This window comes from Dendropsophus ebraccatus, unplaced genomic scaffold, assembly GCF_027789765.1.
Source record: "Dendropsophus ebraccatus isolate aDenEbr1 unplaced genomic scaffold, aDenEbr1.pat pat_scaffold_1044_ctg1, whole genome shotgun sequence".
Classification (NCBI taxonomy): Eukaryota; Metazoa; Chordata; class Amphibia; order Anura; family Hylidae; genus Dendropsophus; species Dendropsophus ebraccatus.
Window position 1 is genome coordinate 22,173 of NW_027208461.1, and position 27,870 is coordinate 50,042.

The window sequence follows — 27,870 nt, forward strand, 5'->3', positions numbered from 1 at the left end:
CAACCCCGCAGGCTCGCACAGTCAGGGAACGGGGGCCATGGGACGGCCCTGCGACCCCCATGCCACAGGACCAGACCTAAAAACACCACACCAGAACCCGGCCAGCACCGCCGGCGGAGAAGGTCGCCCCCAAACAGCACAAGTCTGGATGAGGTATTGCGCTCACCATAGCTGCTGCAGACAGAATGGGAAAAGACAGGAGGGATTAAAACCATGTGCACTCAGGTGTCTCCTGCTAATTGCGGTCATGTGGGTCTCACCAGGAGGAGTGCAAAACACGGAGAAAAGAGAGAAACAAAATGCGGTTCAGGGAAGAAACAGAGTGCTGCACCTCACACCTATGGCTGATACTAGTGCCCCTAGGCTAAATAAAAAACACATCAGAATTTTGTGTATGAATTGATCAAGCCATACTGCCCCATGTACCATCGTGCAGGTATCTGATACACATGGGTCCCTTCACTAAGTCCACACCGTGCCAGTCAGTGGCTACCTGCAGAGGAATGGAGAGAGGTAAGAGCTTGTTGACACTTGTGTTGCTTGGCGTCCACTTTTTCCGCCGGTGGCACCTGCGGGGTTCGGGGGGGCCCTTTAGGGTCTGGTCCTGTGACAATGGGGTTGCAGGGCCATTCCGTGGCCCCCCTTCTCTGCTTGCGCACGCTTTGCGGGGATTGTGGTCGCTGACCGACACAGTGATGTTTTTTGGTTAGGGACTCATGTGTATCAGAAGACCTGCACGTGGTACATGAGGCAATATGGTTTGGCCAAATTATATACTAACTTCTGATGTTGGTTTTAAATGTAGCTGAATAAGCTTTCGTGTCAGCCATGGGTGCGATGTGCAGCCATTTCTGTCTTTTTGCCTTGTGCACAATAAGTAACAAAAACACAATAAACATCTTTAGTCATCAAAAATAAAAAAGTTTGTACAGTGTCTTAAAAAAAAAAAAATGGTCTGCTCCCATTTCTATTCACCTCTATCCCCCATTTGAATGTACATCAAGAGGCCACAGAGAGGCTGGATTCAATATAGAGTGCACCTAACAAAAGTAATATTGGGGGGCATAAAGAGTGCAGACTGGAGCCATGGATATGGCTTTGGCTTTACTAGGGATAAAACAGTATAAAGTCATGATTGGGCCCGAGTTTGGCTTAGTGCATTATACTAGTTTTCTATAATCCTCACAAAACTGTTAAAAAAAAAAATAACATGTTATTTTATTATATTACTTTATCTCTGGTTAGTATCATATTAACCTTCTTTTGCTATAAATCAAATAAAAGACAGCTTGAAAATGTAATGTAAAACATATATAGAATTTTTTTTTTTTTTTTTTTAAGTGTCAGCAGCTTCAGCCTTATTTGTAGTTTGTAATATTATTTATCCTTGAAGTCACACAAGCAATCAGTGCTGCTCTCTTAGGAGTAAGCTTTGGCAAAATGCCCAATCGCAAAGTAGGCAGCCGCTGTAGCCCCCACAGTCTCATCTCTCAGGTAACCTTAAATTAGTAAATTACAGATTATAAGAACAAAAACTTCTTAGAAAATCTTGTGTAATGAAAATACCAGACAGTGACACATACATAAAGAGAATTTTCTTACAATATGTTGGGATAGACATCTCAAATAAAAACTTTTTATACAGAAATGTTTATGTTACAGTTAGTGATTAGCGAGTACTAAAATGCTCGTTACTCGAGACAAATATTTCCCTATGCTCGGGTGCTCGTTTTGAGTAACTAACCCCATTGAAGTTGATGGGAAACTCGAGCATTTTTGCAGGGGACCCAAGCTCGGCCCAGGGAAGGTTGCGCGAAAACCTGTCAACCTCAGAAAATGATGGAAACACCACGGAAATGGACAGGAAACTGCAGGGGCAGCATGTATGGATGTCCCTTACACAGGACAATGAGCAGTGAGGTTGGATATGGCTGCACTAAAGAAGAAAGCAACTCTGCAGACTGGCTGCAGATGACAAAAGATACTGGTCAGACTAGTTTTTGGAAGTTGTCGTATAGAGTCTCTGTGTAAGTGGTGCCACCTCTTAATCAGGACAATGAGCATTGAGGGTCTATGCAGCTGTAGTATAAACCACAGCAACACAATGTACAACAGCAGCAGCACCAGCCACAAAAAAAATAATAGTACTGAGGACTTCTTTCTGTATGCACCACCTGCTGTCCCGTTTCTGCCAGCAGCCGATCACCACAGTGTCAGCTAAGATAGTGGTAGCTGCACTGCAGGTCCCAGACAGCAGCCTGGAGTAATCCAAACAAAATAAAAATTTTAAGCCCTTACAAGGGCTGTTGGGTTCTTTGTCTAGTATCCCTGCCTACAGGAACACTTATTCCCTCCCTGACAATCAGCAGCTCTGTCCCTAATCTCTTTCAGCATCCATGTGAGGCGACCACCGCTGGCCCAGATTCTTATATGCCCGGGTCATCTGATCTGGCCAACCAATCGCTGCTATGGACATGTATGGGTCCCACGTCATCGCACGGTGTACCAAAGAGTCTCCTGCATTGGCTGAGAAATTGCGCCCAAACTTGCAGGAAAAGGATGATGCCATTTTCTCGAGTATCGCGAGATGCTCTTTCGAGCATTGAGTTCCTTCGAGTACCTTAATACTCGAACGAGTACCAAGCTCGGACGAGCATACTCGCTCATCACTAGTTACAGTAATAATATGTTACTCCAGGCTCTCATACCATTGGGTTGTTAATCTCTATTGGAGAGTCCTGTGCCCGCCTCCTCAATGACACTAATTAGTATGGGCACATGGGAAGGGCAGAAATGCTAAGATGGCCACCGGACTAGAAGTAAAACAAAATAAGTTAAACAACTGATTCAGACATAACAAAGCCTGTGTTTTGAGACAATTATATAATAGCTTTGATATATATAATTTTTTCTAACTCTACTTGCGTGTGATCTGAACAAATGCAAACCAGTTTAGATCCTTTAATCTAAAGGATGCAAACCAGTTTAGACCTTGTACAAAAATAGAAAACAAATAACAAAAAACTTTTGTGAGGCTGATTATATACCTCATGAGCCAAATCATTGTATGCTGCTGAAACTCTTCCAGCATATTCATTAACCTCTTTAGCTCCCTCTTTACTATATCTAGTAATGAGCTCTACTACTCTGCTTCTGTCTGCCCCCCTGGCTCTCATCTCTCCTCCGTCTACTCCACACCCTCCCCTCTTAGATTCCCCCTTAGTTGTCTAAGGGTCCATTTACACAGAAAGATTATCTGACAGATTATCTGCCAAAGATTTGAAGCCAAAGCCAGAAACAGACTATAAACATAGATCAGGTCATAAAGGAAAGCCTGAGATTTCTCCTCTTCAAATCCATTCCTGGCTTTGGCTTCAAATCTTTGGCAGATAATCTGTCAGATAATCTTTCTATATAAATGGACCCCAAGCGTCTTCTACCCAACTAGGAATAGTAATTAGATTGACCCTAAGGTTCCCGGAAATTCCAAGGACCCATTTGCCCCGCGTCTGTTATATGTAGGTCTGGTTACCTACCCACAAGGCATAATAAGTGTGCACAGGAGTGTGAAGAGTTTCCCAGGTATTGGTCAGAGAGCCAGAGGTTTCATATCAAATTTCCTCAAGATCTGTTTTAGATCTTGTACAGCATCTTTTCATGCCCATCGCTAACCATATCTTGCCTATTTAATTTCCCATAATTCTTCCTTAATGATGATGGGTTCCTCTTTTAGCGAACGCCTTTCCCATTTTCACCCAGCCCTAGGTAGCTTACTGGGGAGTCTCCAGACCTATCTAGGTCTTATAATAGGCTCCTGCTTGCGGCGGGACGCCTTCCCTCTTTGCTGTCCTCCTAGGAGCCAAGAATCAGCCACGGGTCCACTGAACCGTCTCGTATATGCTTTGTACCCAACTGACAGTGAACAAGCAGGGAGTAAAACTAATACAAGTACTATTTTCCTCCAGACAGATTATTCTCAGGTTCAGGAACCCTCTCATACAGAGATTTTATGTACCTACTGTCTGTGCAGTCTATACCTTCTTGTGATGACTAGGACACTTTTACCGTGCCTTATTTCCAAATACTTTTACTTTCCAATAGATCCCATTATTCCCCTCAGACACACTACTCGCTCCTGTCCACTGGGGATTCAAGGGAGAAGCACACACGTTCCACTCACGGGATCTTATGTGACCGACGCTTCTCCAGTTCGCAACATTCAACTGTTCTCTATGTTATGCTGTAGTACAAGGGTTAAGCAATAATCACAGCCTCCCCGAAAGGACGTAGAAGTGATCATGTTCGGCAATCCCTTTCCTTAATTCAGCATAAATCTAGCAACAGCTTATCTCAATCACACAACATATAAGAAACATACAAATTCCAAAAAAGACTATGTTAACACTAGTAGTAGGAAGTAAAGTCCTAAACTAAATACCTCACACTCCCCAATCGCACAACAGTTTGTGATGGCAATGCAACACTTTAACCTTGTCCTATCCTGGGTTACAGAGTTCTTTGTCTAACAAATTAGACCCGACATTGCAAACATATAGAGAACACAGGAGGACAGGTCTAGATAGACCCGCTACTCTGGGGCACAGAAAGTTTTTTTTACCTGGCCATATATATGTGTGGGTCCGATGACAGATAATTCACCACGTCCCGTCTCTCTGTGTTCTAATTGCAAGTGGTCAGGTCCCTGTTTCGGGCACCAACTGATAAGGTTATCTTTTAATTTGCCTGACTTTATGAAGCCAGACACTTCCCAGGATAGGATGGTTCCAAATTAGAGATTTAGCAGCTACAGTTCTGCTTACAACTTAAGGCTGGGTTCACACTACGTATATTTCAGTCAGTATTGTGGTCCTCATATTGCAACCAAAACCAGGAGTGGATTAAAAACACAGAAAGGCTATGATCACACAATGGTGAAATTGAGTGGATGGCGGCCATATAACAGTAAATAACTGCCATTATTTCAATATAACGGCCGTTGTTTTAAAAGAACAGCAAATATTTGCCATTAAATGGCGGCCATCCACTCAATTACAACATTGTGTGAACAGAGCCTTTCTGTGTTTTCAATCTACTCCTGGTTTTGGTTGCAATATGAGGACCACAATACTGACTGAAATATACGTAGTGTGAACCCAGCCCAAAATCACAGACAACTGATGTACATATCAGTAACATCAGCAACAACTTTTATAGACAGAATATGGGGCGGAATATTTGGGGGTCTGGTCACAGCCCCCTGTCAGTTCTTTCAGTAGATTGTCTGATTGTGCAGGGGTCTCGTAGACCGTCCTGGTCCCCGTGCTCCCCCCCATACTCATCCAGCACTGTCACCTTTCTAGGTCCTGACCGTCAGTTATTAAGCACAAGATGGAGACCACGAGAGAAGAGCTGAAACCAGGGGAAGAGGAGGGCAGACGCTTCATCATCCCGTCCCAGGAGCCACAGGCTGCATCGGTGAGATCACAGCACATGGGGTATAGATAGATTCTAGGTGCGAACCCCCCTGACGTATCTGCCCATAAAGCTGTAGCCAGGTAGGCGGCCCCCACAGTCAGCCATAGTGCTCCACATCCTGCAGCATGGTCACCGTGGTCACACCCATAGTGCTAGGTCTCCTTTTGGGATTAGTGGGAAGCATTGGGGAAGAGATGGATTTTAAGGAGTTGGAATCCATGGCGGTGTCTGTTGTCACTCGGGATCTCCACTGTGTTTTCCATGCAGGTGCGCTCCCTGTTTCAGGCCCCACCGGCAGTGCAGCCCTCCCGTGTGGTGTCCGCTGGAAGTTACGCTGATTACATCTTTCAGAAAGAGTCCAAGATGCCTGAACGGAAACCTCTGGGTGAGAAATGGCCGGAGCTAGGCATCCAGCACGATAAGAGAGAAACGAAGCCGGGCTTCCAGCGTGAGAGGAGAGAACCAGAGCTAAGCGTCCAGTGTGAAAGGAGAGAACCGGAGCCGGGCGTCCACCATGAGAGGAGAGAACCGGTGCTGGGCGTCCACCATGAGAGGAGAGAATCGGGTCCGGAATCCAAACTTTACAGCAGGAACTCGCCCCTGGATCTAAAGGAAGCTCCCAGGACTGAGACCAGCTTATCCACAGGAACAGCCTCTGCCCTGAAACCCGGAGGTGGGAGGAGCTGCATTGTGGTCAGCCCCAGACAGGTAACAGCGGCTGTCAATGGTGGGTGGTTACTCCATACACGCTGGATCAATCACTCCAGTGAATGTCATTATATGGACCCAGAAGGAAGCGAGCTATCATCACGAAACGTAACCTGTATGTAGAGTATGAAGAGATAAGCAAATTCAGAACAAAAGATCGTTCTGTTAAGAATTTACAGCATGAGAAAGGTTACAGGTCAGTAAGTAGTAAGGCCACCTCTGGCAGCTATACAAGCTGAAACACTGCGTGGCATCAAATCAGTGAAGTGACCTATGACCCCTGCTGAAGATCAGGCCTTAATCTATGCAATTGGGCAGATAATTCCCCTGTATTCTGGGACGGCTGCAGTTGCCTTCCCTGCAGGTCCTGCCAGTTACGTCTCAGAGGCGTCTCTAGTCACAATACCGTCCATCAAAGTCTACAGATTGGTTTGACTAGCCCCACGGTGTGAGCACTCACACTTTTACACTCTGCCAGCTGCACATCTCATAGAAAGCTTAACCTTGTCTCATCGGCGTCGAAATTTGCATATCTCTAAGCAGACTCCATTCATGCAGAGTTTAAGGATTGTGGCTCGATTTCTTCTGGGTGCATATATTATTGTGTGACAGGGTGTATCATCATAGAGTCCAAGCTAAGGCTTCTGATACAGAGCCCCAAACCCTCTGCTTCCCTTCAGAACATAAATGGCAGAATTGTGGATTTATGCAGCCACCACTAGATGGAGCTCATGTTTACAGATTCATGCAGATTTATGTAAATTAAAGGGTCACGGGGGCTTTGATATCGATGGCCTATTTATAGGACTGTTGACTGATATCAGACTCATGGGGTCCGAATCCCAGCACCTGCACTGATCAGGTGACTGAAGTGTCCATCAGGGCGCTGCACCTCCTTTGTTGTCACAGTGCCAGCCACTTTGTAATGGTTGCATCTGGTATTGCAACTCATTTCATACACTGGAATAGGATAGAGCATCAAAGAACCAATACAACCACTGCAAGATGTATGGTGCTGTCTTTATCCCTGCCTACTCCCCTGTTCCCCTGTGGGGTCTCCTGGGCATTTGGTGAAGGTTTTTGAGCCCCTCTCATGTTGTACTCTTCTAATCTCACTGCAGAGGGGGAACCCACTTCTTAAGCATATTCGGAATATCCCGTGGGAGTTTGGAGAAATAGTGCCGGATTACCTTCTGGGGGAGACGTGCTGTGCCCTATTCCTCAGGTGAGTCACCCTATTACCACCTCAGGGCCACGTCTGGAGCATGTGAGGTCATCCTGGAGCCTTCCATCACTTGCAGTACCTCTTTTCACCACTGCAGGCAGCTTTAGCTTTCTATAGATGCCCTTAGCTTCCACAGATCAGATTGCACCATGGCGCCCCCTATATGTAGACTGTATCTGTACTCTGCAGTTTCTAACTATCTTCTCTCTTTAGTCTGCGATATCACAACCTAAACCCGGAGTATATACACACGCGGTTGCGCTCTCTGGGCCAGTGCTACGCGCTGCGCGTCCTGCTGGTGCTGGTGGACGTGGTGAGTGTGAGGATTGAGCATCACTCACAGGATGGGGCACGTTGCTTCATTCTCATTCACTTTCTTACACATACACTTTGCAGAAAGACCCTCATTGTACATTGAAGGAGCTGGCGAAGATCTGTATCCTGTCTGACTGCACGCTGATCCTGAGCTGGAGGTGAGTGCCTCATAGTCTGTGTTATTAGGGTAGATCACACTACAGAGCGCCCCCTGTGTGTGGGTGTAGTGTATAGTCTGGTAACTCAGCATCTCTTCTAGTCCAGAGGAAGCAGCGCGATACTTAGAAACCTATAAATGCTACGAACAGAAGCCGGCCGATGCCCTCAAAGAGCGGACGGAGGGCGACTTCATGTCCAGGGTGAGTGGAGAGTTGGTCCAGGGGTCTTACGCTGTGTCTCTACCCATGGATCATGCTCACACCTTTATCTCTTGTTTATTACAGATCACTGACTGTCTCACCACCGTAAAGTCCGTCAACAAAACAGACAGCGGCACTCTGCTCACTACATTCGGGGTCAGTATTCTTTTACGATTCCATCTTGTTGATCTAAAAAGTAGGTCGCCGACTCCTGAATTATATGGCAATCAGTGACGGACCATATGGCAATCAGTGACGGATCATAAGGTAATCAGTAACGGATGACAGACCATATGGCAATCAGTGACAGGTGACGGACCATATAGCAATCTGTGACGGGTGATATGGCAATCACTGACGGGTGACGGACCATATGGCAATCAGTGACGGATCATATGGCAATCAGTGACGAGTGACGGACCATATGGAAATCAGTGACGGGTGACGGACCATATGGCAATCAGTATATATATATAACATTATACAGAAGGAAACCTATCATTCTATAGGAGGTATACAGAGACTAGGGCGGGGGGTAGCTGACAGAGAGGAGGATATAAAATTATATATATACACTCACCGGTTACTTTATTAGGTACACCATGCTAGTAACGGGTTGGACCCCCTTTTGCCCTCAGAACTGCCCCAATTCTTGGTGGCATAGATACAACAAGGTGCTGGAAGCTTCCTCAGAGATTTTGGTCCATAGTGACATGATGACATCACACAGTTGCCGCAGATTTGTCGGCTGCACATCCATGATGCCAATCTCCCGTTCCACCACATCCCAAAGATGCTCTATTGGATTGAGATCTGGTGACTGTGGAGGCCATTGGAGTACAGTGACCTCATTGTCATGTTCAAGAAACCAGTGAGATGATTCTAGCTTTATGACATGGCGCATTATCCTGCTGAAAGTAGCCATCAGATGTTGGGTCCATTGTGGTCATAAAGGGATGGACATGGTCAGCAACAATACTCAGGTAGGCTGTGGCGTTGCAACGATGCTCAATTGGTACCAAGGGGCCCAAAGAGTGCCAAGAAAATATTCCCCACACCATGACACCACCACCACCAGCCTGAACCGTTGATACAAGGCAGGATGGATCCATGCTTTCATGTTGTTGACGCCAAATTCTGACCCTACCATCCGAATGTCGCAGCAGAAATCGAGACTCATCAGACCAGGCAACGTTTTTCCAATCTTCTACTGTCCAATTTCGATGAGCTTGTGCAAATTGTAGCCTCAGTTTCCTGTTCTTAGCTGAGCGGAGTGGCACCCGGTGTGGTCTTCTGCTGCTGTAGCCCATCTGCCTCAGAGTTGGCCGTACTGTGCGTTCAGAGATGCTCTTCTGCCTACCTTGGATGTAACAGTTGGCTATTTGAGTCACTGTTGCCTTTCTATCAGCTGGAACCAGTCTGCCCATTCTCCTCTGACCTCTGGCATCAACAAGGCATTTCCGCCCACAGAACTGCCGCTCACTGGATGGTTTTTCTTTTTCGGACCATTCTCTGTAAACCCTAGAGATGGTTGTGCGTGAAAATCCCAGTAGATCAGCAGTTTCTGAAATACTCAGACCAGCCCTTCTGGCACCAACAACCATGCCACGTTCAAAGGCACTCAAATCACCTTTCTTCCCCATACTGATGCTCGGTTTGAACTGCAGGAGATTGTCTTGACCATGTCTACATGCCTAAATGCACTGAGTTGCCGCCATGTGATTGGCTGATTAGAAATTAAGTGGTAACGTGCAGTTGGACAGGTGTACCTAATAAAGTGGCCGGTGAGTGTATATATATATTATATACAGAGGGAGACATATCATCCTATAAGAAGTATACAGAGGGGGGGGGGGTAGCTGTAAGAAAGGATATATATATATATATATATATACACACACACACACACATATTATACAGAAGGAGACATATCATCCTATAGGTATACAGAGACTGGGGGGTAGCTGACAGAAAGGAGGATATATATCATCCTATAGGAGGCATACCTGGCATCTGTAGCATAGGCCGGGCACTACAAAAGCATAAAACCAGGAAAGACTTAAAGCGTCACTATCGTTTTTTTAATTTTTTTGCAGGAATCAATAGTCCAGGCGATTTTAATAAACTTTGGAATTGGGTTTATTAGGCAAATCTGCCATTATCTGCATTAAAAAAGCCTTTTCCTAGGCCCCCCCCTCTCATCCACTGCTCATTATCAGGAAATCTCGACTCTTTTACATCGAGCCCTGTGTAACCTATGGAAAGGGGAGGGGGGAGATTAGTCACCAGCAGAGAACAAAGGATTACACAGTGGGAGCTGTAGCCGGTATTCAAAGCTCAGTGCTGACTTCAGAGGAGATAGATAGGATGTAGCTGTAAATTAACTCTTTGTTGTCCTGTTTTGATGCCTCATCTCTCCCCTCTCCTTAGAAAACCATGAAAACAGGGGGAAGAGCTTCACACTGCTTTTTCATGATAAAAATGCATTTTTCGGCTAATAAACCCAATTACAAAGTTTCTAAAAATCGCCTGTACTATTGATTTCTGCAAAAAAAAAAAAAAATTAAATGACAGTGACACTTTAAGGATATATAGTCTGGGGGAAGGAGGGAAAGTGAGGATGTCATAAAAACCGATATAGGCTGGACACTCCATAGAGAGTATGGAGTACACAGGTTATTGTGGTGGTATATACAGATCCTCCAGGGTTACCTTTGTTGTTTGTGCTACCTCACTTATTAGTTTCCTTCTTGCCCGGAGAGTTTTGGTGGCGCCCTCTCCTGGCCGGTGTGACTTTTGTTGGTGCCCTCTCCTGGTAGGGTTGTTGTGGTTGCACCCTCTCCTGGCCGGTGTGAGTTTTGTTGGTGCCCTCTCCTGGTAGGGTTGTTGTGGTTGCACCCTCTCCTGGCCGGTGTGAGTTTTGTTGGTGCCCTCTCCTGGCAGGGTTGTTGTGGTGCCATGTTCTTTCATCATAGATGTGATGGGGTCCAGGGGTTTAGTAGAGATATGGATATTTTTTTCATAAACTAACCCTTGGACTTGTTTGGAGATCTCTGTGGTGTTTGGTTAGTGATGCTGCTGGCTTAAAGGGGTTACGTGGCGCTTGCACATTTCTTACAGCTTGCTGCCATATAAGAAAACATTATTAAGTGACCTTTGTGCTCCCCCGGTGTCCCGTGCCATCTGTAGCCGCCGTTACTTCCCAGACTAGCTCACTCTGGAAGTGTCCGCCTGTTACTGGCCACGCCGCTGTCCGGCCTCAGTCAGTGATTGGCTGAGCAGGCTGTCACTCCCGAAATTAGCTGGTCTCAGAAGTAACGGCGGCTACAGATGGCAGGGGACACCGGGGGAGCACAGAGGTCACTTTATATTTTCTTATATGGGAGCAAGATGTAAAAAGTTATTTTCCTTTTTTTTTTAAAAAAATAAATATTTTTTCTTCTCACTTCTTTGACGTTTTTGTGCCGACACATCGCAGACAATTCACACTAACATGGTGTATACAGTATGCTTCCAAAAGCCACTGTACACAGCTATAGTGTAGAGATATAGTGTATGTATGTGTATATATTATATATATATACACACACACACACACACACAAACTAGCATAACCTTTCATACTGATCATACAGAAGTTGACAGATCTGCAGATCAGCAAAGCTCAGGTATCGCTAATCCATTCTGTCTAGACAAAAAGTTCTACTTTCCAAATGCTCCAATGCTACAGAGTGACTTTCCACCTGGAGCTTTGGTTGTCTGATCTCTCGTCCTGTCACTTTGTTGTTCACCACGTCTACAGTATGGATTGATTTTCTCCCCCGCAGACACTCGCTGATCTTGCAAACGCCTCTCGAGAAGATCTGTCTCTATGTCCTGGACTCGGACCCCAAAAGGTGAGCAGTAGAGCCTCATGCAGGGAGTTGTAGTTCTGCAGCGGCGGAGCCTTATTCGGGGAGTTGTGGTTCTGCAGCGGCGGAGTCTCATGCTGGGAGTTGTAGTTCTGCAGCAGCGGAGCCTCATGCGGGAAGTTGTAGTTCTGCAGCGGCGGAGCCTCATGCAGGGAGTTGTAGTTCTGCAGCGGCGGAGCCTCATGCGGGGAGTTGTAGTTCTGCAGCGGCCGGCTCATTGTCCGTAGTCCCGGGATCCTTCATGACACCGATTTGTTTTCTTGCAGGCCAAGAGACTGTTTGATGCTCTACATGAACCTTTCCTGAAGGCCAACAAGTGACTCGGGAGGGCCGGGTGGCCGATCCTCGGCTCACAATAAGGAGGCCACACATTTACAGACTCTTTTATTCTGTACCAATAAATATAAATACACAGTGGGTATAATAAATGTTCTATTACTGCTGAATACTAAAGGCGTTTATCACAGTAGTCCGGAGTGTAAAGACGGGAACACGAGAACACTGCTGGCATGGCAGCCACCGGCATACACTATATACAGACAGGAACTAACAGAGGGGCCGGCTATTGCTTCTGCACATGGACAGACTGACGTGATGACAACGTTGTCAGACACGGACCTAGTGGGCTGCAGAAACCCGGATGATGCAGAGGCTGGAGATGACCGAGAGGTCAGTGTGATCATGAAGTGAAGCTGTGGTAAGTGTCATAGCCACGCACCTCCACTCACTTTAGTCACCCGGACGTGTCACGACTAAATGGTTTATACGTCTGACTGGTCTATTGTCCCATAGCTCCAAAGCATAAAAAAATAAAATGCAACTAAAATAAATAAAAAAAGTTTAGTGTCAACAGCTTCAGTGCAGAGCGTTGTGTCGCCGTGGTGACAGACAACAAACAGTCCCTGTGTAGTCAGACCAGGCAGTCATGTTCCCTTCTGCAAGCTGTCACCATGGAGACACAAAGCAACAGGTCCCTTTCTATTGACTAGTTGCACAGCTGCTTTATAGGATTCCCTTACAATGTGACCTCCGATGTAATAGATGGTATATAGTCAGAACTGCAGCTTCTTCACAGCACACCTCCGTCTGGTTACAGTCATGTGCTACAGGGACTCTGCACCCCCACTGATGACTGAGGTGAACACTGCCCCCTCTGCATGGTGCCTGGTATTACAGCTTCTTTCTATGTGAGAGAATACATACACTGGTCAGCCCCGGGATGCAGTGGGTGCTGCCGTCACTGGAGCCCATCCTCATACACAAGGTAAAACCAACATAAAACATTAAAAACAAGTCCCTGATGTGAGGCAGCCCCAGGAATCCCCAAAGAGTGTCAACCAATATGGCTGCCGCAACCCCTGCTGTGACGGGATCCAGGAGCGACTGCTTAGGAAGCGTCTGGGAAAGCTAGCCGACCACCTAAATAATCGGGAAATAAACTCCGGGGTCTACGGACACAGGAAGTATATAGTAACCTGGTGTTCCTGCTGTGTGATGTCATACAATGGAGAACTGATCATGAGGGACCTGCTACGTGATGTCATAATGGATAACAGCAGCTGTGTGAGGTCACTGTGGCTTAGTAATGTCATCAGGACAGATAGAAATGTTCAGAATCCCGTGAGGCAGAAAAAATCCCCCAGCCTGGACGCCACCACCTCCTTATCTCCCATATTATACCGTCACTGGTTCTACTCGAGACTTACCAATCCCCACCTGCTGCAGAACTACAACACCCAGCATGTAACAGCAGGAGGAACAGTCCAGAATACCTAGCAAAGGTTCTGAGGGGCAGAGCATGACAACACTACAGATAAAAGCTCCACCCCCTTCAGCATGAGGTACACAGAGGTAAAATACATAACATAAGCGATGATGAGATGCAGCCCATTAGAACCGCTAGCTACATGACAAATGATAAGACGGAGCCAACCAGGACCGCTGGCTACACAGATCTCAGCTACATGACATAAATGATGATGAGATGCAACCCACCAGAACCGCTAGCTACATGACATAAATGATGATGAGACGCAGCCCACCAGGACCACTGGCTACACATCCAAACTACATGACATAAGTAGTGATGAGACGCAGCCGACCAGGACTGACGACTACACAGGTACAAACTACATGACATAAGCAATGATGAGACGCAGCCCACCAGGACCGCCGGCTACACAGTGCGTCTTTGGATTGATTGCTGTGTGAAGGTGGGTCACTGAAGGCTGTGTGACCCTGCTGACCTCAGTGGTCCCTGCAGTAGGCGGAGGTGTAATTCCTGGTAAAAATTAGGTGGAGAATGATATCAAACCAAGAAGATCCAAAAGGGTTAGTGGGGGGTTTCTAATAAAAACTAAGATAAAAAAAAAAAATTCAGTAAAAGATTGAGAGGACTCGTATGACCTGCATTGAATCCTGGCCCTCTACCCCCTGCAGGCCAGTGTGAGCAGTCCACCCCCCTGCAGGTCAGTGTGAGCAGTCCGCCCCCTGCTGTTCCCTTCACGCCACGCGATATGCCTTCATTAACGAATACTCCTTCCGACTGGCGCGAGACGCCCAAAGAAACAGGGCCCCCGCCATGATCTGAAGAGGGGAGGAGACACAAGCCAAGCAGAAGGACCAGCCATACTCCCCCCGGACCCCTGCAGGTGGGGGCAGACTCCGCTGCAACAAGTACACCCCGCTGGCGAAACACAGGACGGCTCCCAATGTGCAGACACCTGCGAGGAGAGAAGAGAGGCAGTGAGACCCCCACAGAGGAGACCATACAGAGGGGCCACACTGATAACTACATACCTGCCAGGAGATGTAGAGCCCCAGTCCCCAGTGCTGGATACAGACTGCGGCACACACAGCCTGCCAGACCCACCACTGCTCCGAAAAATATCAGTCCAAGGGCCACCAACGGGAGCAGGAACTGACAGCGCCAAAGATCTGAAAACACATGCAGAGACGGGTCACACAAGGCCAATCCATCCGACTACTGGGACCCACCGGACTCCCCAATCCCCTTCCACCGGGGCCCACCGGACTCCCCAATCCCCTTCCACCGGGGCCCACCAGGCTCCCCAATCCCAGCCCAACGGGCTCCCCAATCCCCTTCCATCGGGGGCCCACCGGGCTCCCCAATCCCCGCCCACCGGGCTCCCCAATCCCCTTCCACCGGGGCCCACCGGACTCCCCAATCCCCTTCCACCGGGGCCCACCAGGCTCCCCAATCCCAGCCCAACGGGCTCCCCAATCCCAGCCCAATGGGCTCCCCAATCCCCTTCCATCGGGGGCCCACCGGGCTCCCCAATCCCCGCCCACCGGGCTCCCCAATCCCCTTCCATCGGGGCCCACCAAGCTCCCCATCCCCCTCCATCAGGGCCTACCAGGCTTCCCACCCCCCTCAGATCAGCACAGCGTGGCTCTGCCCTATGTGGGAGTCCCCATTACTGGGGATGGAGCAGTCCATGTATTATGGCAGTTGCCGGGTTACTTACATGTGCGCAGCAGGTCAATGCCATTGTTGTGGTTTCCTGGCTGTGAATATTTTTCTAAGAACTGATCCGAAAACGACAGCGAAACGCAGTGGAAGCCGGGGGAGGGTTCTGTGAGACGAGAGAAACCGTAAGCGCCAAACTACAGCTCCCATACTTCCATGTGGCTACAGAACCTGCCCACTACACCTACAGGACCCGCCCACTACACTTACAGTCCTGCCCCTACAGGACCGGCCCACTACACCTACAGTCCTGCCCCTACAGGACCGGCCCACTACACCTACAGTCCTGCCCCTACAGGACCGGCCCACTACACCTACAGTCCTGCCCCTACAGGACCGGCCCACTACACCTACAGTCCTGCCCCTACAGGACCGGCCCACTACACCTACAGTCCTGCCCCTACAGGACCGGCCCACTACACCTACAGTCCTGCCCCTACAGGACCGGCCCACTGCACCTACAGTCCTGCCCCTACAGGACCGGCCCACTGCATCTACAGTCCTGCCCCTACAGGACCGGCCCACTACACCTACAGTCCTGCCCCTACAGGACCGGCCCACTACACCTACAGTCCTGCCCTTACAGGACCCGCCCACTACACCTACAGGACCCACCCACTACACCTACAGGATCTGTGCTCCACCTACCACCCGACAGTCCTTGCCCTGTATAGTACAATCCCCACCCCCTACACAGACAAACCCCACCTACCACACTGACTGAGCACCTACAATCCCCGCCCATTACACCTACAAGACACCCCTCAGGTGTACGGAGAGGCTCCAGCACGTCTGTTACCCCTGGGGGTCCCTGTATGTGAGCGCCCCTCCAGGTACTCACCATCGGTGTTGTAGTGCTGCGTGGTGATGCATTGCTGCCACAGCCCCAAGCTGCCGTTACAGTGGTACAGTGCGTCCGCATACGCCTTCTCATTCGCCTTCTCCAGTTCATTTACAAACTCACTAGCGGCGGTCTCACTGACATTGGCGAGAACAGGGGAGGTAAAGTAGTGATACCAGGAGACGGTGCCCACCGCTGCCGACAGGTAAATCACCGACAGCAGGGACAGGACGCTGCCAATCACCAGCGCCGTGGCAAAGCGGTTATCCATGGTAGCTACGTCCCGGTCAACGAGCCTGAGGGGGCATCTGTAGAGAGCAAGTGGGAGAGGCGTTATCATACAGAGCGAGCGGGAGAGGTCATCATACAGAGCCAGAGCGAGCGGGAGAGGTGTCATCATACAGAGCGAGAGCAAGCGGGAGAGGCGTTATCATACAGAGCGAGCGGGAGAGGTCATCATACAGAGCAGGAGAGGCGTCATCATACAGAGTGGGAGCAAGCGGGAGAGGCGTTATCACAGAGCGAGCGGGAGAGGCGTCATCATACAGAGCGAGCGGGAGAGGTCATCATACAGAGCAGGAGAGGCGTCATCATACAGAGTGGGAGCAAGCGGGAGAGGCGTTATCACAGAGCGAGCGGGAGAGGCGTCATCATACAGAGCGAGCGGGAGCGGCATCATCATACAGAGCGAGCGGAGTCATCATACAGAGCGAGCGGCAGAGGCGTCATCTTACAGAGCGAACGAGCGGGAGAGGCGTCATCATACAAAGCGGAAGAGGTCATCATACAGAGTGGGAGCAAGCGGGAGAGGCGTCATACAGAGCGAGAGCGAGCGGCAGAGGCGTCATCATACAGAGCGAGAGCGAGCGGGAGGGGTCATCATACAGAGCGAGAGCGAGCAGGAGAGGGGTCATCATACAAAGCGGAAGAGGTCATCATACAGGGCGAGAGCAAGCGGGAGAGGCGTCATCATACAGAGCGAGCGGGAGAGGGGTCATCATACAGAACGAGAGCGAGAGGAGTCAACATAGAGATCGAGCGGGAGAGGTCATCATACAGAGGGAGAGGCATCATCATACAGAGCGAACGAGCGGGAGAGGCGTCATCATACAAAGCGGAAGAGGTCATCATACAGAGGGAGCGGGAGAGGCGTCATCATACAGAGCTAGCTCCCCAAGAAGAAAAAAGCATATGCACAAAGAGGTAGCACATCACAAAAAATACTTTATTTATAACATTATAGAAAATATCATAACAAAAAGACTATGCAGGAGTAAAGCAATAAGGGAGACAAACCCCAAACATTACCCTACATTAACCCCTTAACGACATCGGGCGTAAACTTACGCCCTCGCGCCCTGGTACTTGGCGCATCAGGGCGTAAATTTACGCCCGATGTTTCCCCGATCGCTGCGTGTTCACACACAGCGGTCGGGGAAGATGGCCTGCTATAAATCATAGCAGGCCATCATAGCTTCTCGGCACGGGGGGTGGTTAACACCCCCCGTGCTTACGATCGCCGCTATAGGCTGATCAATTCAGATCAGCCAATAGCGGCGATCGGAACCTTTCCGGGTCATCGGCGACCCGATGACCCGGAAAAAAATGGCGGTCGGTGCTGTCCGATGACTGTAAAAAGTAATGGTGATCGCCGTGCCACCGGCCCGATCGCCGTGAACGGCCGGCCGTTCACGGCGATCGGGCCGGTGGCACGGCGATCAGAGTCCCACAAAATAGTAAATACCTGCCCTGGACCCCTCAGCTAGGTAGCCGAGGGGTCCAGAGCAGGTATTTGTACATTACTCACCTGTCCCGGGCTCCTGATCGGCGTCTTCCGGGTTCGCGGCATCCTCGTCTTCGTTCGGGTCTTCGGCTTCTTCCGTGACGTCACGTTCGGCTTCTCTCGGCTATTTTCGGCTCCAGCGTCGGCTCTTTCCGTATTTTGCGCTCTGCTGCCCTCTAGCGGCTGATATGTGTAATACACTTATCAGCAGCTACAGGGATGTTCAGAATGTAGAAATTTTTTTTTTTTTTTAATTTTTTTTTTCTATTTTCCGCACCCTATCGCCGCTGAGTGTTGATCAGCATCGCACGAAAGTGCGCTGCTAATCAGCAACTCCTCCTTTTTGGCGTAGGGTGTTTTTTTTTCTATATTCTACTGCCACGGTCTGCTGATAAGTTCCGCACATAAGTGCGGCATTTATCAGCAACTCCTTTGTTGGCGTAGGTTTTTTTTTTATACTCACTGTAAAAAAAACACGTAAAAAACACTACATTACACCACACTACATTGAATAAAGTTTGACACTACACCACTACATACCCCATATACTAGTCCCCGTATACAAATGGCCCCCAGGGTGTTTTCGGCGTCAGAGGGATACGTTATTATTGCCTCCGACACCGAAACAGCCAGTGAGGATGAATGGGGGGGATCCTTCTTTCCTCCATTCATCCTCATCATCCAGTGACGTATCTGGGGGTAGCGTAGCGTACGCTGCCCCCCAGACACGTCTTTTCCGCCAGTACCGTCCCAATAAGAGATGACGGTATGGTGTGAAATTCTACAAACTCTGTGACAGTACCTCAGGGTACACTTACAGATCCAGGGTACGTGCACACTGCGGAATGGCAAAGGATAACTCTTCGTGCATTCCGCAGCTGGCACCCGCCGGCGGACTGATGCGGGCGCGCGTCTCCACCCGTGTCATAGACTCCATTCTATGCACGGGCGGATTCCATCGTCCATCCAAAGAATGAACACGTTGGACGGAGAGCGGAATCCGCCCGTGCATAGAATGGAGTCTATGACACGGGTGGAGACGTGCGCCTGCATCAGTCCGCCGGCGGGTGCCAACTGCGGAATGCACGAAGGGTTATCTGTCGCGATTCCGCAGTGTGCATGTACCCTTAGAGTGTATGTAGGAAGGGACACCCGAATGCAGCCCCCAGATGCCCCCTCCCCCCCCATCCTCGGAGTTAGTGGGGAGATCGTCCGGGAACTGATCTTCCCACTGCTGGATAAAGGTCACCACCTGTACGGGGATAACTTTTATACCAGCACCCCCTCTTCCGGTCCCTCGCTGCCCTGTAGCTTGCGGCACGATCCGTAAATATCAGAAGCAGTAATAGAGCCCTAATATTTAGCAGCCATGGAGCGGACCCAGCACTTCTGGATATGAAGGACCCCGTATCGCACCAGGACAACATTTTCCAGGTGACGTCCCCCACACTGGAGAAAGGGAGACCCCAGAAGAAGTGCAGAGTGTGGGGTAACAGGGGGATCAGGAAGGACAACATTTTCCAGTGTGACACCTGTCCTGATCCCCCCGGCCTCTGCATACTGGATCGCTCCAAGGCGCACCACACGTCACTGGGGTTCTACATTATCTAAATTCTGTCCCTTATTCCTATTTCAGGGGTCACGTTGATCCAAGGATTATTCTGATCGCCATTATGGAGTCGGGAAGGAATTTTCCCCTGTGATGAGGCTACTGTCGTCTGCCTTACGAGGGTTTTTTTTTGCCTTCCTCTGGATCAACACAGGTTGAGTTTGATGGACACCTGTCATTTTCAACCTTATAAACTAATAATTGGCCTAATACCCCCAAATAAATTAGAATTGTCCCTTTTCCCCAGCTAAGTAGGTATGGCCGCCATTCCCATTAGAGGATGCCATGATGCAATTACAAAGCCTCTGTGCGGCCAGGACAGTAGAAACCCCCCACAAGTGACCCCATTCTGGAAACTACACCCCATAAGGAATCTAAGAAGGGGGGCAGCGGGGATATGGCCCCCTGGTGACGGCCACATTTGGGACGTGAAAATGAAAAAAAATTGTATTTTTTATTTTCTCGGCACATGTTCTACGTAAGTGCCCGTCACCAGTGGGGTCCATATCCTCACTGCACCCCTTGTTAGATTCCTTTTGGGGTGTAGTTTCCAGAATGGGGTCACTTGTCGGGGGTTTCTACTGTCCTGGCAGCACAGGAGCTTTGTAATTGCGACATGGCCTCCATCCTCCATTCCAGCCTCTAAATGGCGCTCTGTCCCTTTGGTGACTTGCCCTGTGCCCATATGGCACATTATGCCCACATGTGGGGTATTTTCGTGTAGGGGTATTTACCCTACACGTTTTGTGTTCATTTTCTTTTTTACCCCTTGTGGAAATGGAAAAAAATCAAGGCTAGACCAACATTTAGTGTAATTTTTGTAAAATTTTTACTCTAAATCATTAATCTTGTCATGTTTTTTCATTTTCACAAGGGGTTAAAAGATAAAAAAAACATTTAATGTGTAGAGCAATTTCCCCTGAGTACGGAAATACCCCACATGTGGACATAAAGCGCCATGCGGGTGCAGGGAAAGCCTCCGAAGGGAAGAAGCGCCATTTGGTTTTTGAAGGCTGGATTTGGATGGAATGGATTTCGAGGGGCCATGTTGCATTCAAAAGGCCCCTGTGTTGCCAAGACAGTTGAAACCCCCCACAAGTGACCCCATTATGGAAACTGCACCCCTCAAGGAATGTAACAAGGGGTGTAGTGAGCATATGGACCCCACTGGTGACGGGCAGAAATGTGGAACAATGTGGCGTGAAAATGAAATATTACATTTTTTACACTATAATGTTGGTTTAGCCTTGAATTTATCATTTTCACAAGGGGTTAAAAGAGAAAAAAACACACAATATGTGTAGAGCAATTTCCCCCGAGTCCGTACATACCCCACATGTGGACATAAAGCGCCATGTGGGCGCAGGGCAAGCCTCCAAAGGGAAGGAGCGCCATTCGGATTTTGGAGGTTGGATTTGGCTAGAATGGTTGATGAACGCCATGTCGCATTTACAGAGCCCTCGTGCTGCCAAAACACTGGAAACCCCCCACAAGTGACCCCATTCTGGAAACTGCACCCCTCAGGGAATCTAACAAGGGGTGCAGTGAGGATATGGACCCCTTGATGACGGGCACATTTGTGCCATGAAAGTGAAAAAATTAAATTTTTCCCTTTCACGTCACATTGTTCCACATTTGTGCCCATCACCAGTGGGGTCCATATGCTCACTGCACCCCTTGTTAGATTCCTTGAGGGGTGTAGTTTCCAGAATGGGGTCACTTGTGGGGGGTTTCCAGTGTCTTGGCAGCACGAGGGCTCTGTAAATGCGACATGGCCCTTGAAATCCTTTTCAGTGAAATTCAGCTTCCAAAAGCCAATTGGCGCTCCTTCCCTTTGGAGGCTCGTCCTGCGCCCCCTTGGCACTTTATGTCCACATGTGGGGTATTTCTGTACTCGGGAGAAACTGCTCTACACATTTTTTGTCTTTTTTTGCCTCTTATCCCTTTAAGAAAATGAAAAATTGAAGGCTAGAACAACGTTTTAGTGTAAAAAATAAATTTTTCTTTTTTCACGCCATATTGTTCGGAAAATCTGTGAAGCACCTGTGGGGTCCAGATGCTCACCGCACCCCTTGTTACATTCCTTGAGGGGTGCAGTTTTCTAAATGGTGTCCCTTTAGGGGTGTTTTTTAGGTTTTGGCACCCCAGAGCCTCTGCCAACCTGAAGTGGTACAGTCAGAAATGACCAAATATAACGGAGGCGTTGAAATTCACTAGGCGCTCCCTTATATCTGAGGCTTGTGGTTGCGTCAAGTAGCGCAATAGGGCCACATATGGGGTATTTCTATAAACTGCAGAAACGGGGCAATAATTATTGGGGTGCATTTCTCTGGTAATAGGTTTATAATTATGAAAAATATTGGATTACAATAAAATCTCTGCACAGAAAATTAAAATTTTCAAATTCCTTACACACTTAGCTTTTATTTCTGTGACTCCCCTAAAGGGTTAAAACACTTTCTGGATGTGCTTTTGCAGAGTGTGGGGGGTGCAGTTTCTGAAATGGGGTGCTTTGTGGGGCTTTCTAACATACAGGCCCCTCAAATACACTTTAAATCTGAACAGGTCCCTAAAAATATCTGATTTTGAAATTTTACTGAAAATTTGGAAATTTGCTGCTAATGTTTTAAGCTTCCTATTGTCTAAAAAAAATGAAAGATAGTTTAATAAATGCCACCAACATAAAGTAGACATGTTGCTAATGCTATTTAATATATCATTTATGTGGTATAACCACTTTCTGTATACGCAAAGAAGTTTCAAAGTTGGAAAAATGCATTTTTTCACATTTTTTCACATTATTTGGGTTTTTTTCATAAAGATTTGTTATAAGTATCGACTCCAATTTACCAGAAATGTAAAGTACAATATGTCACGAGAAAACAATCTCAGAATCAGCCGGATAGGTAAAAGCATCCCGAAGTTATTAATGACTAAAGTGACACTGGTCATATTCATAAAATTTGTCTCTGTCATTAAGGCCATTTCAGGCCCGGTCCTTAAGGGGTTAAAAACACTTAAAATGTCAACATAAGACCTGCCGGCGTACCAGCCAGATCTATAAAACCACACTGACCCCGGACCATATGAATAATATTGGGATATAACAAAAACTGTCCGAGTCCCTGTAGCAAGTCACATCACACACACTGTGGTTTAGGTATTGGACAGAGAAATAAAAACGATCACCATATGTAGTCCTACAATATAGAAAACGGGTCAGATAGGCAAGAGTCACCCCACGCGTTCCGCCGCCAAGCGGCTTCCTCAGGGATCCCTGAGGCGTCATTATACAGAGCGATCGGGAGAGGCGTCATCATACAGAGCGAGAGCGATCGGGAGAGGCGTCATCATACAGAGCTAGAGAGAGCGGGAGAGGCGTCATTATACAGAGCGAGCGGGAGAGGCGTCATCATACAGAGCAGGAGAGGCGTCATCATACAGAGCTAGAGAGAGCGGGAGAGGCGTCATTATACAGAGCGAGCGGGAGAGGCGTCATCATACAGAGCAGGAGAGGCGTCATCATACAGAGCGAGAGCGATCGGGAGAGGCGTCATCATACAGAGCGAGAGCGAGCGGGAGAGGCGTCATCATACAGAGCGAGAGCGAGCGGGAGAGGCGTCATCATACAGAGCGAGAGCGAGCGGGAGAGGCGTCATCATACAGAGCGAGAGCGAGCGGGAAAGGCGTCATCATACACAGCGACCGGGAGACGCGTCATCATACAGAGCGAGCGGGAGAGGCGTCATCATACAGAGCGAGAGCGATCGGGAGAGGCGTCATCATACAGAGCGAGCGGGAGAGGCGTCATCATACAGAGCGAGAGCGATCGGGAGAGGCGTCATCATACAGAGCGAGAGCGAGCGGGAGAGGCGTCATCATACAGAGCGAGCGGGAGAGGCGTCATCATACAGAGCGAGAGCGAGCGGGAGAGGCGTCATCATACAGAGCGAGAGTGAGCGGGAGAGGTCATCATACAGAGCGAGAGCGAGCGGGAGAGGCGTCATCATACAGAGCGAGAGCGAGCGGGAAAGGCGTCATCATACAGAGCGAGCGGGAGAGGCGTCATCATACAGAGCAAGAGTGAGCGGGAGAGGTGTCATCATACACAGCGACCGGGAGACGCGTCATCATACAGAGCGAGCGGGAGAGGCGTCATCATACAGAGCAAGCGGGAGAGGAGTCATCATACAGAGCGAGAGTGAGCGGGAGAGGTGTCATCATACAGAGCGAGAGTGAGCGGGAGAGGCGTCATCATACAGAGCGAGAGTGAGCGGGAGAGGAGTCATCATACAGAGCGAGCGGGAGAGGCGTCATCATACAGAGTGAGCGGGAGAGGTGTCATCATACAGAGCGAGAGTGAGCGGGAGAGGAGTCATCATACAGAGCGAGCGGGAGAGGCGTCATCATACAGAGCGAGCGGGAGAGGTGTCATCATACAGAGCGAGAGTGAGTGGGAGAGGTGTCATCATACAGAGCGAGAGTGAGCGGGAGAGGCGTCATCATACAGAGCGAGAGTGAGCGGGAGAGGAGTCATCATACAGAGCGAGCGGGAGAGGCGTCATCATACAGAGTGAGCGGGAGAGGAGTCATCATACAGAGCGAGAGTGAGCGGGAGAGGCGTCATCATACAGAGCGAGAGTGAGTGGGAGAGGCGTCATCATACAGAGCGAGAGTGAGTGGGAGAGGCGTCATCATACAGAGCGAGCGGGAGAGGTCATCATACAGAGCGAGCGGGAGAGGCGTCATCATACAGAGCGAGCGGGAGAGGCGTCATCATACAGAGCGAGAGTGAGTGGGAGAGGCGTCATTATACAGAGCGACCGGGAGAGGCGTCATCATACAGAGTGAGCGGGAGAGGTGTCATCATACAGAGCGAGAGTGAGCGGGAGAGGTGTCATCATACACAGCGACCGGGAGACGCGTCATCATACAGAGCGAGCGGGAGAGGCGTCATCATACAGAGCAGGAGAGGCGTCATCATACAGAGCGAGCGGGAGAGGCGTCATCATACAGAGCGAGAGTGAGTGGGAGAGGCGTCATTATACAGAGCGACCGGGAGAGGCGTCATCATACACAGCGACCGGGAGACGCGTCATCATACAGAGCGGGAGAGGCGTCATCATACAGAGCAACCGGGAGAGGCGTCATCATACAGAGCGAGAGCGATCGGGAGAGGCGTCATCATACAGAGCTAGAGAGAGCGGGAGAGGCGTCATTATACAGAGCGAGAGTGAGCGGGAGAGGAGTCATCATACAGAGCGAGCGGGAGAGGCGTCATCATACAGAGTGAGCGGGAGAGGTGTCATCATACAGAGCGAGAGTGAGCGGGAGAGGCGTCATCAAACAGAGCGAGAGTGAGTGGGAGAGGTGTCATCATACAGAGCGAGAGTGAGTGGGAGAGGTGTCATCATACAGAGCGAGAGTGAGCGGGAGAGGCGTCATCATACAGAGCGAGCGGGAGAGGCGTCATCATACAGAGCGAGAGTGAGCGGCAGAGGAGTCATCATACAGAGCGAGAGTGAGCGGGAGAGGTGTCATCATACAGAGCGAGAGTGAGCGGGAGAGGCGTCATCATACAGAGCGAGAGTGAGCGGGAGAGGCGTCATCATACAGAGCGAGAGTGAGCGGGAGAGGTGTCATCATACAGAGCGAGAGTGAGCGGGAGAGGCGTCATCATACAGAGCGAGAGTGAGCGGCAGAGGAGTCATCATACAGAGCGAGAGTGAGCGGGAGAGGAGTCATCATACAGAGCGAGAGTGAGCGGGAGAGGCGTCATCATACAGAGCGAGCGGGAGAGGTCATCATACAGAGCGAGAGTGAGCGGGAGAGGCGTCATCATACACAGCGACCGGGAGACGCGTCATCATACAGAGCGAGAGTGAGTGGGAGAGGCGTCATTATACAGAGCGACCGGGAGAGGCGTCATCATACACAGCGACCGGGAGACGCGTCATCATACAGAGCGGGAGAGGCGTCATCATACAGAGCAACCGGGAGAGGCGTCATCATACAGAGCGAGAGCGATCGGGAGAGGCGTCATCATACAGAGCTAGAGAGAGCGGGAGAGGTGTCATCATACAGAGCGAGCGGGAGAGGCGTCATCATACAGAGTGAGCGGGAGAGGTGTCATCATACAGAGCGAGAGTGAGTGGGAGAGGTGTCATCATACAGAGCGAGAGTGAGCGGGAGAGGCGTCATCATACAGAGCGAGAGCGAGCGGGAGAGGCGTCATCATACACAGCGACCGGGAGAGGCGTCATCATACAGAGCGAGAGTGAGCGGGAGAGGAGTCATCATACACAGCGACCGGGAGAGGCGTCATCATACAGAGCGAGCGGGAGAGGCGACTTGTAGTCCTCCATCATACAGACAGACAGCGCTGGGACTTGTAGTCCTCCATCATACAGACAGCGCTGGGACTTGTAGTCCTCCATCATACAGACACAGCGCTGGGACTTGTAGTCCTCCATCATACAGACAGACAGCGCTGGGACTTGTAGTCCTCCATCATACAGACAGCGCTGGGACTTGTAGTCCTCCATCATACAGACAGCGCTGGGACTTGTAGTCCTCCATCATACAGACAGACAGCGCTGGGACTTGTAGTCCTCCATCAAACAGACAGACAGCGCTGGGACTTGTAGTCCTCCATCATACAGACAGCGCTGGGACTTGTAGTCCTCCATCATACAGACACAGCGCTGGGACTTGTAGTCCTCCATCATACAGACAGACAGCGCTGGGACTTGTAGTCCTCCATCAAACAGACAGACAGCGCTGGGACTTGTAGTCCTCCATCATACAGACAGCGCTGGGACTTGTAGTCCTCCATCATACAGACACAGCGCTGGGACTTGTAGTCCTCCATCATACAGACAGACAGCGCTGGGACTTGTAGTCCTCCATCATACAGACAGCGCTGGGACTTGTACTCCTCCATCATACAGACAGCGCTGGGACTTGTAGTCCTCCATCATACAGACAGCGCTGGGACTTGTAGTCCTCCATCATACAGACAGCGCTGGGACTTGTAGTCCTCCATCATACAGACAGACAGCGCTGGGACTTGTAGTCCTCCATCAAATAGACAGACAGCGCTGGGACTTGTAGTCCTCCATCATACAGACAGACAGCGCTGGGACTTGTAGTCCTCCATCATACAGACAGACAGCGCTGGGACTTGTAGTCCTCCATCATACAGACAGACAGCGCTGGGACTTGTAGTCCTCCATCATACAGACAGCGCTGGGACTTGTAGTCCTCCATCATACAGACAGCGCTGGGACTTGTAGTCCTCCATCATACAGACAGCGCTGGGACTTGTAGTCCTCCATCATACAGACAGACTGCGCTGGGACTTGTAGTCCTCCATCATACAGACAGCGCTGGGACTTGTAGTCCTCCATCATACAGACAGCGCTGGGACTTGTAGTCCTCCATCAAACAGACAGACAGCGCTGGGACTTGTAGTCCTCCATCATACAGACACAGCGCTGGGACTTGTAGTCCTCCATCATACAGACAGACAGCGCTGGGACTTGTAGTCCTCCATCATACAGACAGCGCTGGGACTTGTACTCCTCCATCATACAGACAGCGCTGGGACTTGTACTCCTCCATCATACAGACAGCGCTGGGACTTGTAGTCCTCCATCATACAGACAGCGCTGGGACTTGTAGTCCTCCATCATACAGACAGCGCTGGGACTTGTAGTCCTCCATCATACAGACAGCGCTGGGACTTGTACTCCTCCATCATACAGACAGCGCTGGGACTTGTAGTCCTCCATCATACAGACAGCGCTGGGACTTGTAGTCCTCCATCATACAGACAGACAGCGCTGGGACTTGTAGTCCTCCATCATACAGACAGCGCTGGGACTTGTAGTCCTCCATCATACAGACAGCGCTGGGACTTGTAGTCCTCCATCATACACAGAGATGCAGAGGGTAATATCACCTACCATCCACAGGACGGGAAAACACACTAATTATCCCCCGTCACTTCTACTTACAGCCCCGCCCTCCGCTACGACGTGACGCAACTTCCGGTAAGCTGAGCGCAATGCATTTTGGGATTAATATTTTTTGTGTACAAGTGTAAAGCGCATGCGCAGTGGGCACAGAAAGTCCAAGCAGAATGAATTACAT

The 27,870-nt window shown here is 49.5% G+C and overlaps 2 protein-coding genes across 3 annotated transcripts; one reads left to right on the forward strand and one right to left on the reverse strand.

Annotated features, from left to right (window-relative positions):
* The first annotated feature begins 5,338 nt into the window (after nt 1-5,338).
* ERCC1 (ERCC excision repair 1, endonuclease non-catalytic subunit) lies at nt 5,339-12,421 on the forward strand. 2 transcript variants are annotated; one of them, XM_069955667.1, is made up of 9 exons: nt 5,339-5,475; nt 5,743-6,183; nt 7,305-7,408; nt 7,622-7,721; nt 7,805-7,881; nt 7,983-8,082; nt 8,167-8,238; nt 11,910-11,978; nt 12,260-12,421. In XM_069955667.1, the coding sequence occupies exons 1-9, from the start codon at nt 5,389-5,391 to the stop codon at nt 12,311-12,313; spliced, it is 1,104 nt and encodes a 367-aa protein (XP_069811768.1). In that variant the 5' UTR covers nt 5,339-5,388; the 3' UTR covers nt 12,314-12,421. The 2 variants fall into 2 exon arrangements, with proteins under 2 accessions (XP_069811768.1, XP_069811769.1); XM_069955668.1 differs by having other exon boundaries at nt 5,761-6,183.
* On the reverse strand, nt 12,365-27,770 carry CLDND1 (claudin domain containing 1). The gene is made up of 5 exons (XM_069955669.1): nt 27,684-27,770; nt 16,325-16,632; nt 15,482-15,589; nt 14,793-14,930; nt 12,365-14,716 (listed from the first exon to the last, which is right to left on the reverse strand). The coding sequence occupies exons 2-5, from the start codon at nt 16,593-16,595 to the stop codon at nt 14,496-14,498; spliced, it is 738 nt and encodes a 245-aa protein (XP_069811770.1). The 5' UTR covers nt 16,596-16,632; nt 27,684-27,770; the 3' UTR covers nt 12,365-14,495.
* Nucleotides 27,771-27,870: the final 100 nt, after the last annotated feature.

Excerpts from the sequence above, each read along its gene's own strand:
- ERCC1 (XM_069955667.1), top strand. The coding sequence starts at position 5,389 with ATGGAGACCACGAGAGAAGAGCTGAAACCAGGGGAAGAGGAGGGCAGA. Across the intron at positions 7,409-7,621 it reads TGCTGTGCCCTATTCCTCAG|TCTGCGATATCACAACCTAA; the intron begins GTGAGTCACCCT and ends TTCTCTCTTTAG. Across the intron at positions 8,239-11,909 it reads CTCTGCTCACTACATTCGGG|ACACTCGCTGATCTTGCAAA; the intron begins GTCAGTATTCTT and ends TCTCCCCCGCAG.
- CLDND1 (XM_069955669.1), bottom strand. The coding sequence starts at position 16,595 with ATGGATAACCGCTTTGCCACGGCGCTGGTGATTGGCAGCGTCCTGTCC. Across the intron at positions 14,931-15,481 it reads CATTGACCTGCTGCGCACAT|ATCTTTGGCGCTGTCAGTTC; the intron begins GTAAGTAACCCG and ends ATGTGTTTTCAG. Across the intron at positions 14,717-14,792 it reads GGCTCTACATCTCCTGGCAG|GTGTCTGCACATTGGGAGCC; the intron begins GTATGTAGTTAT and ends CTCTCCTCGCAG.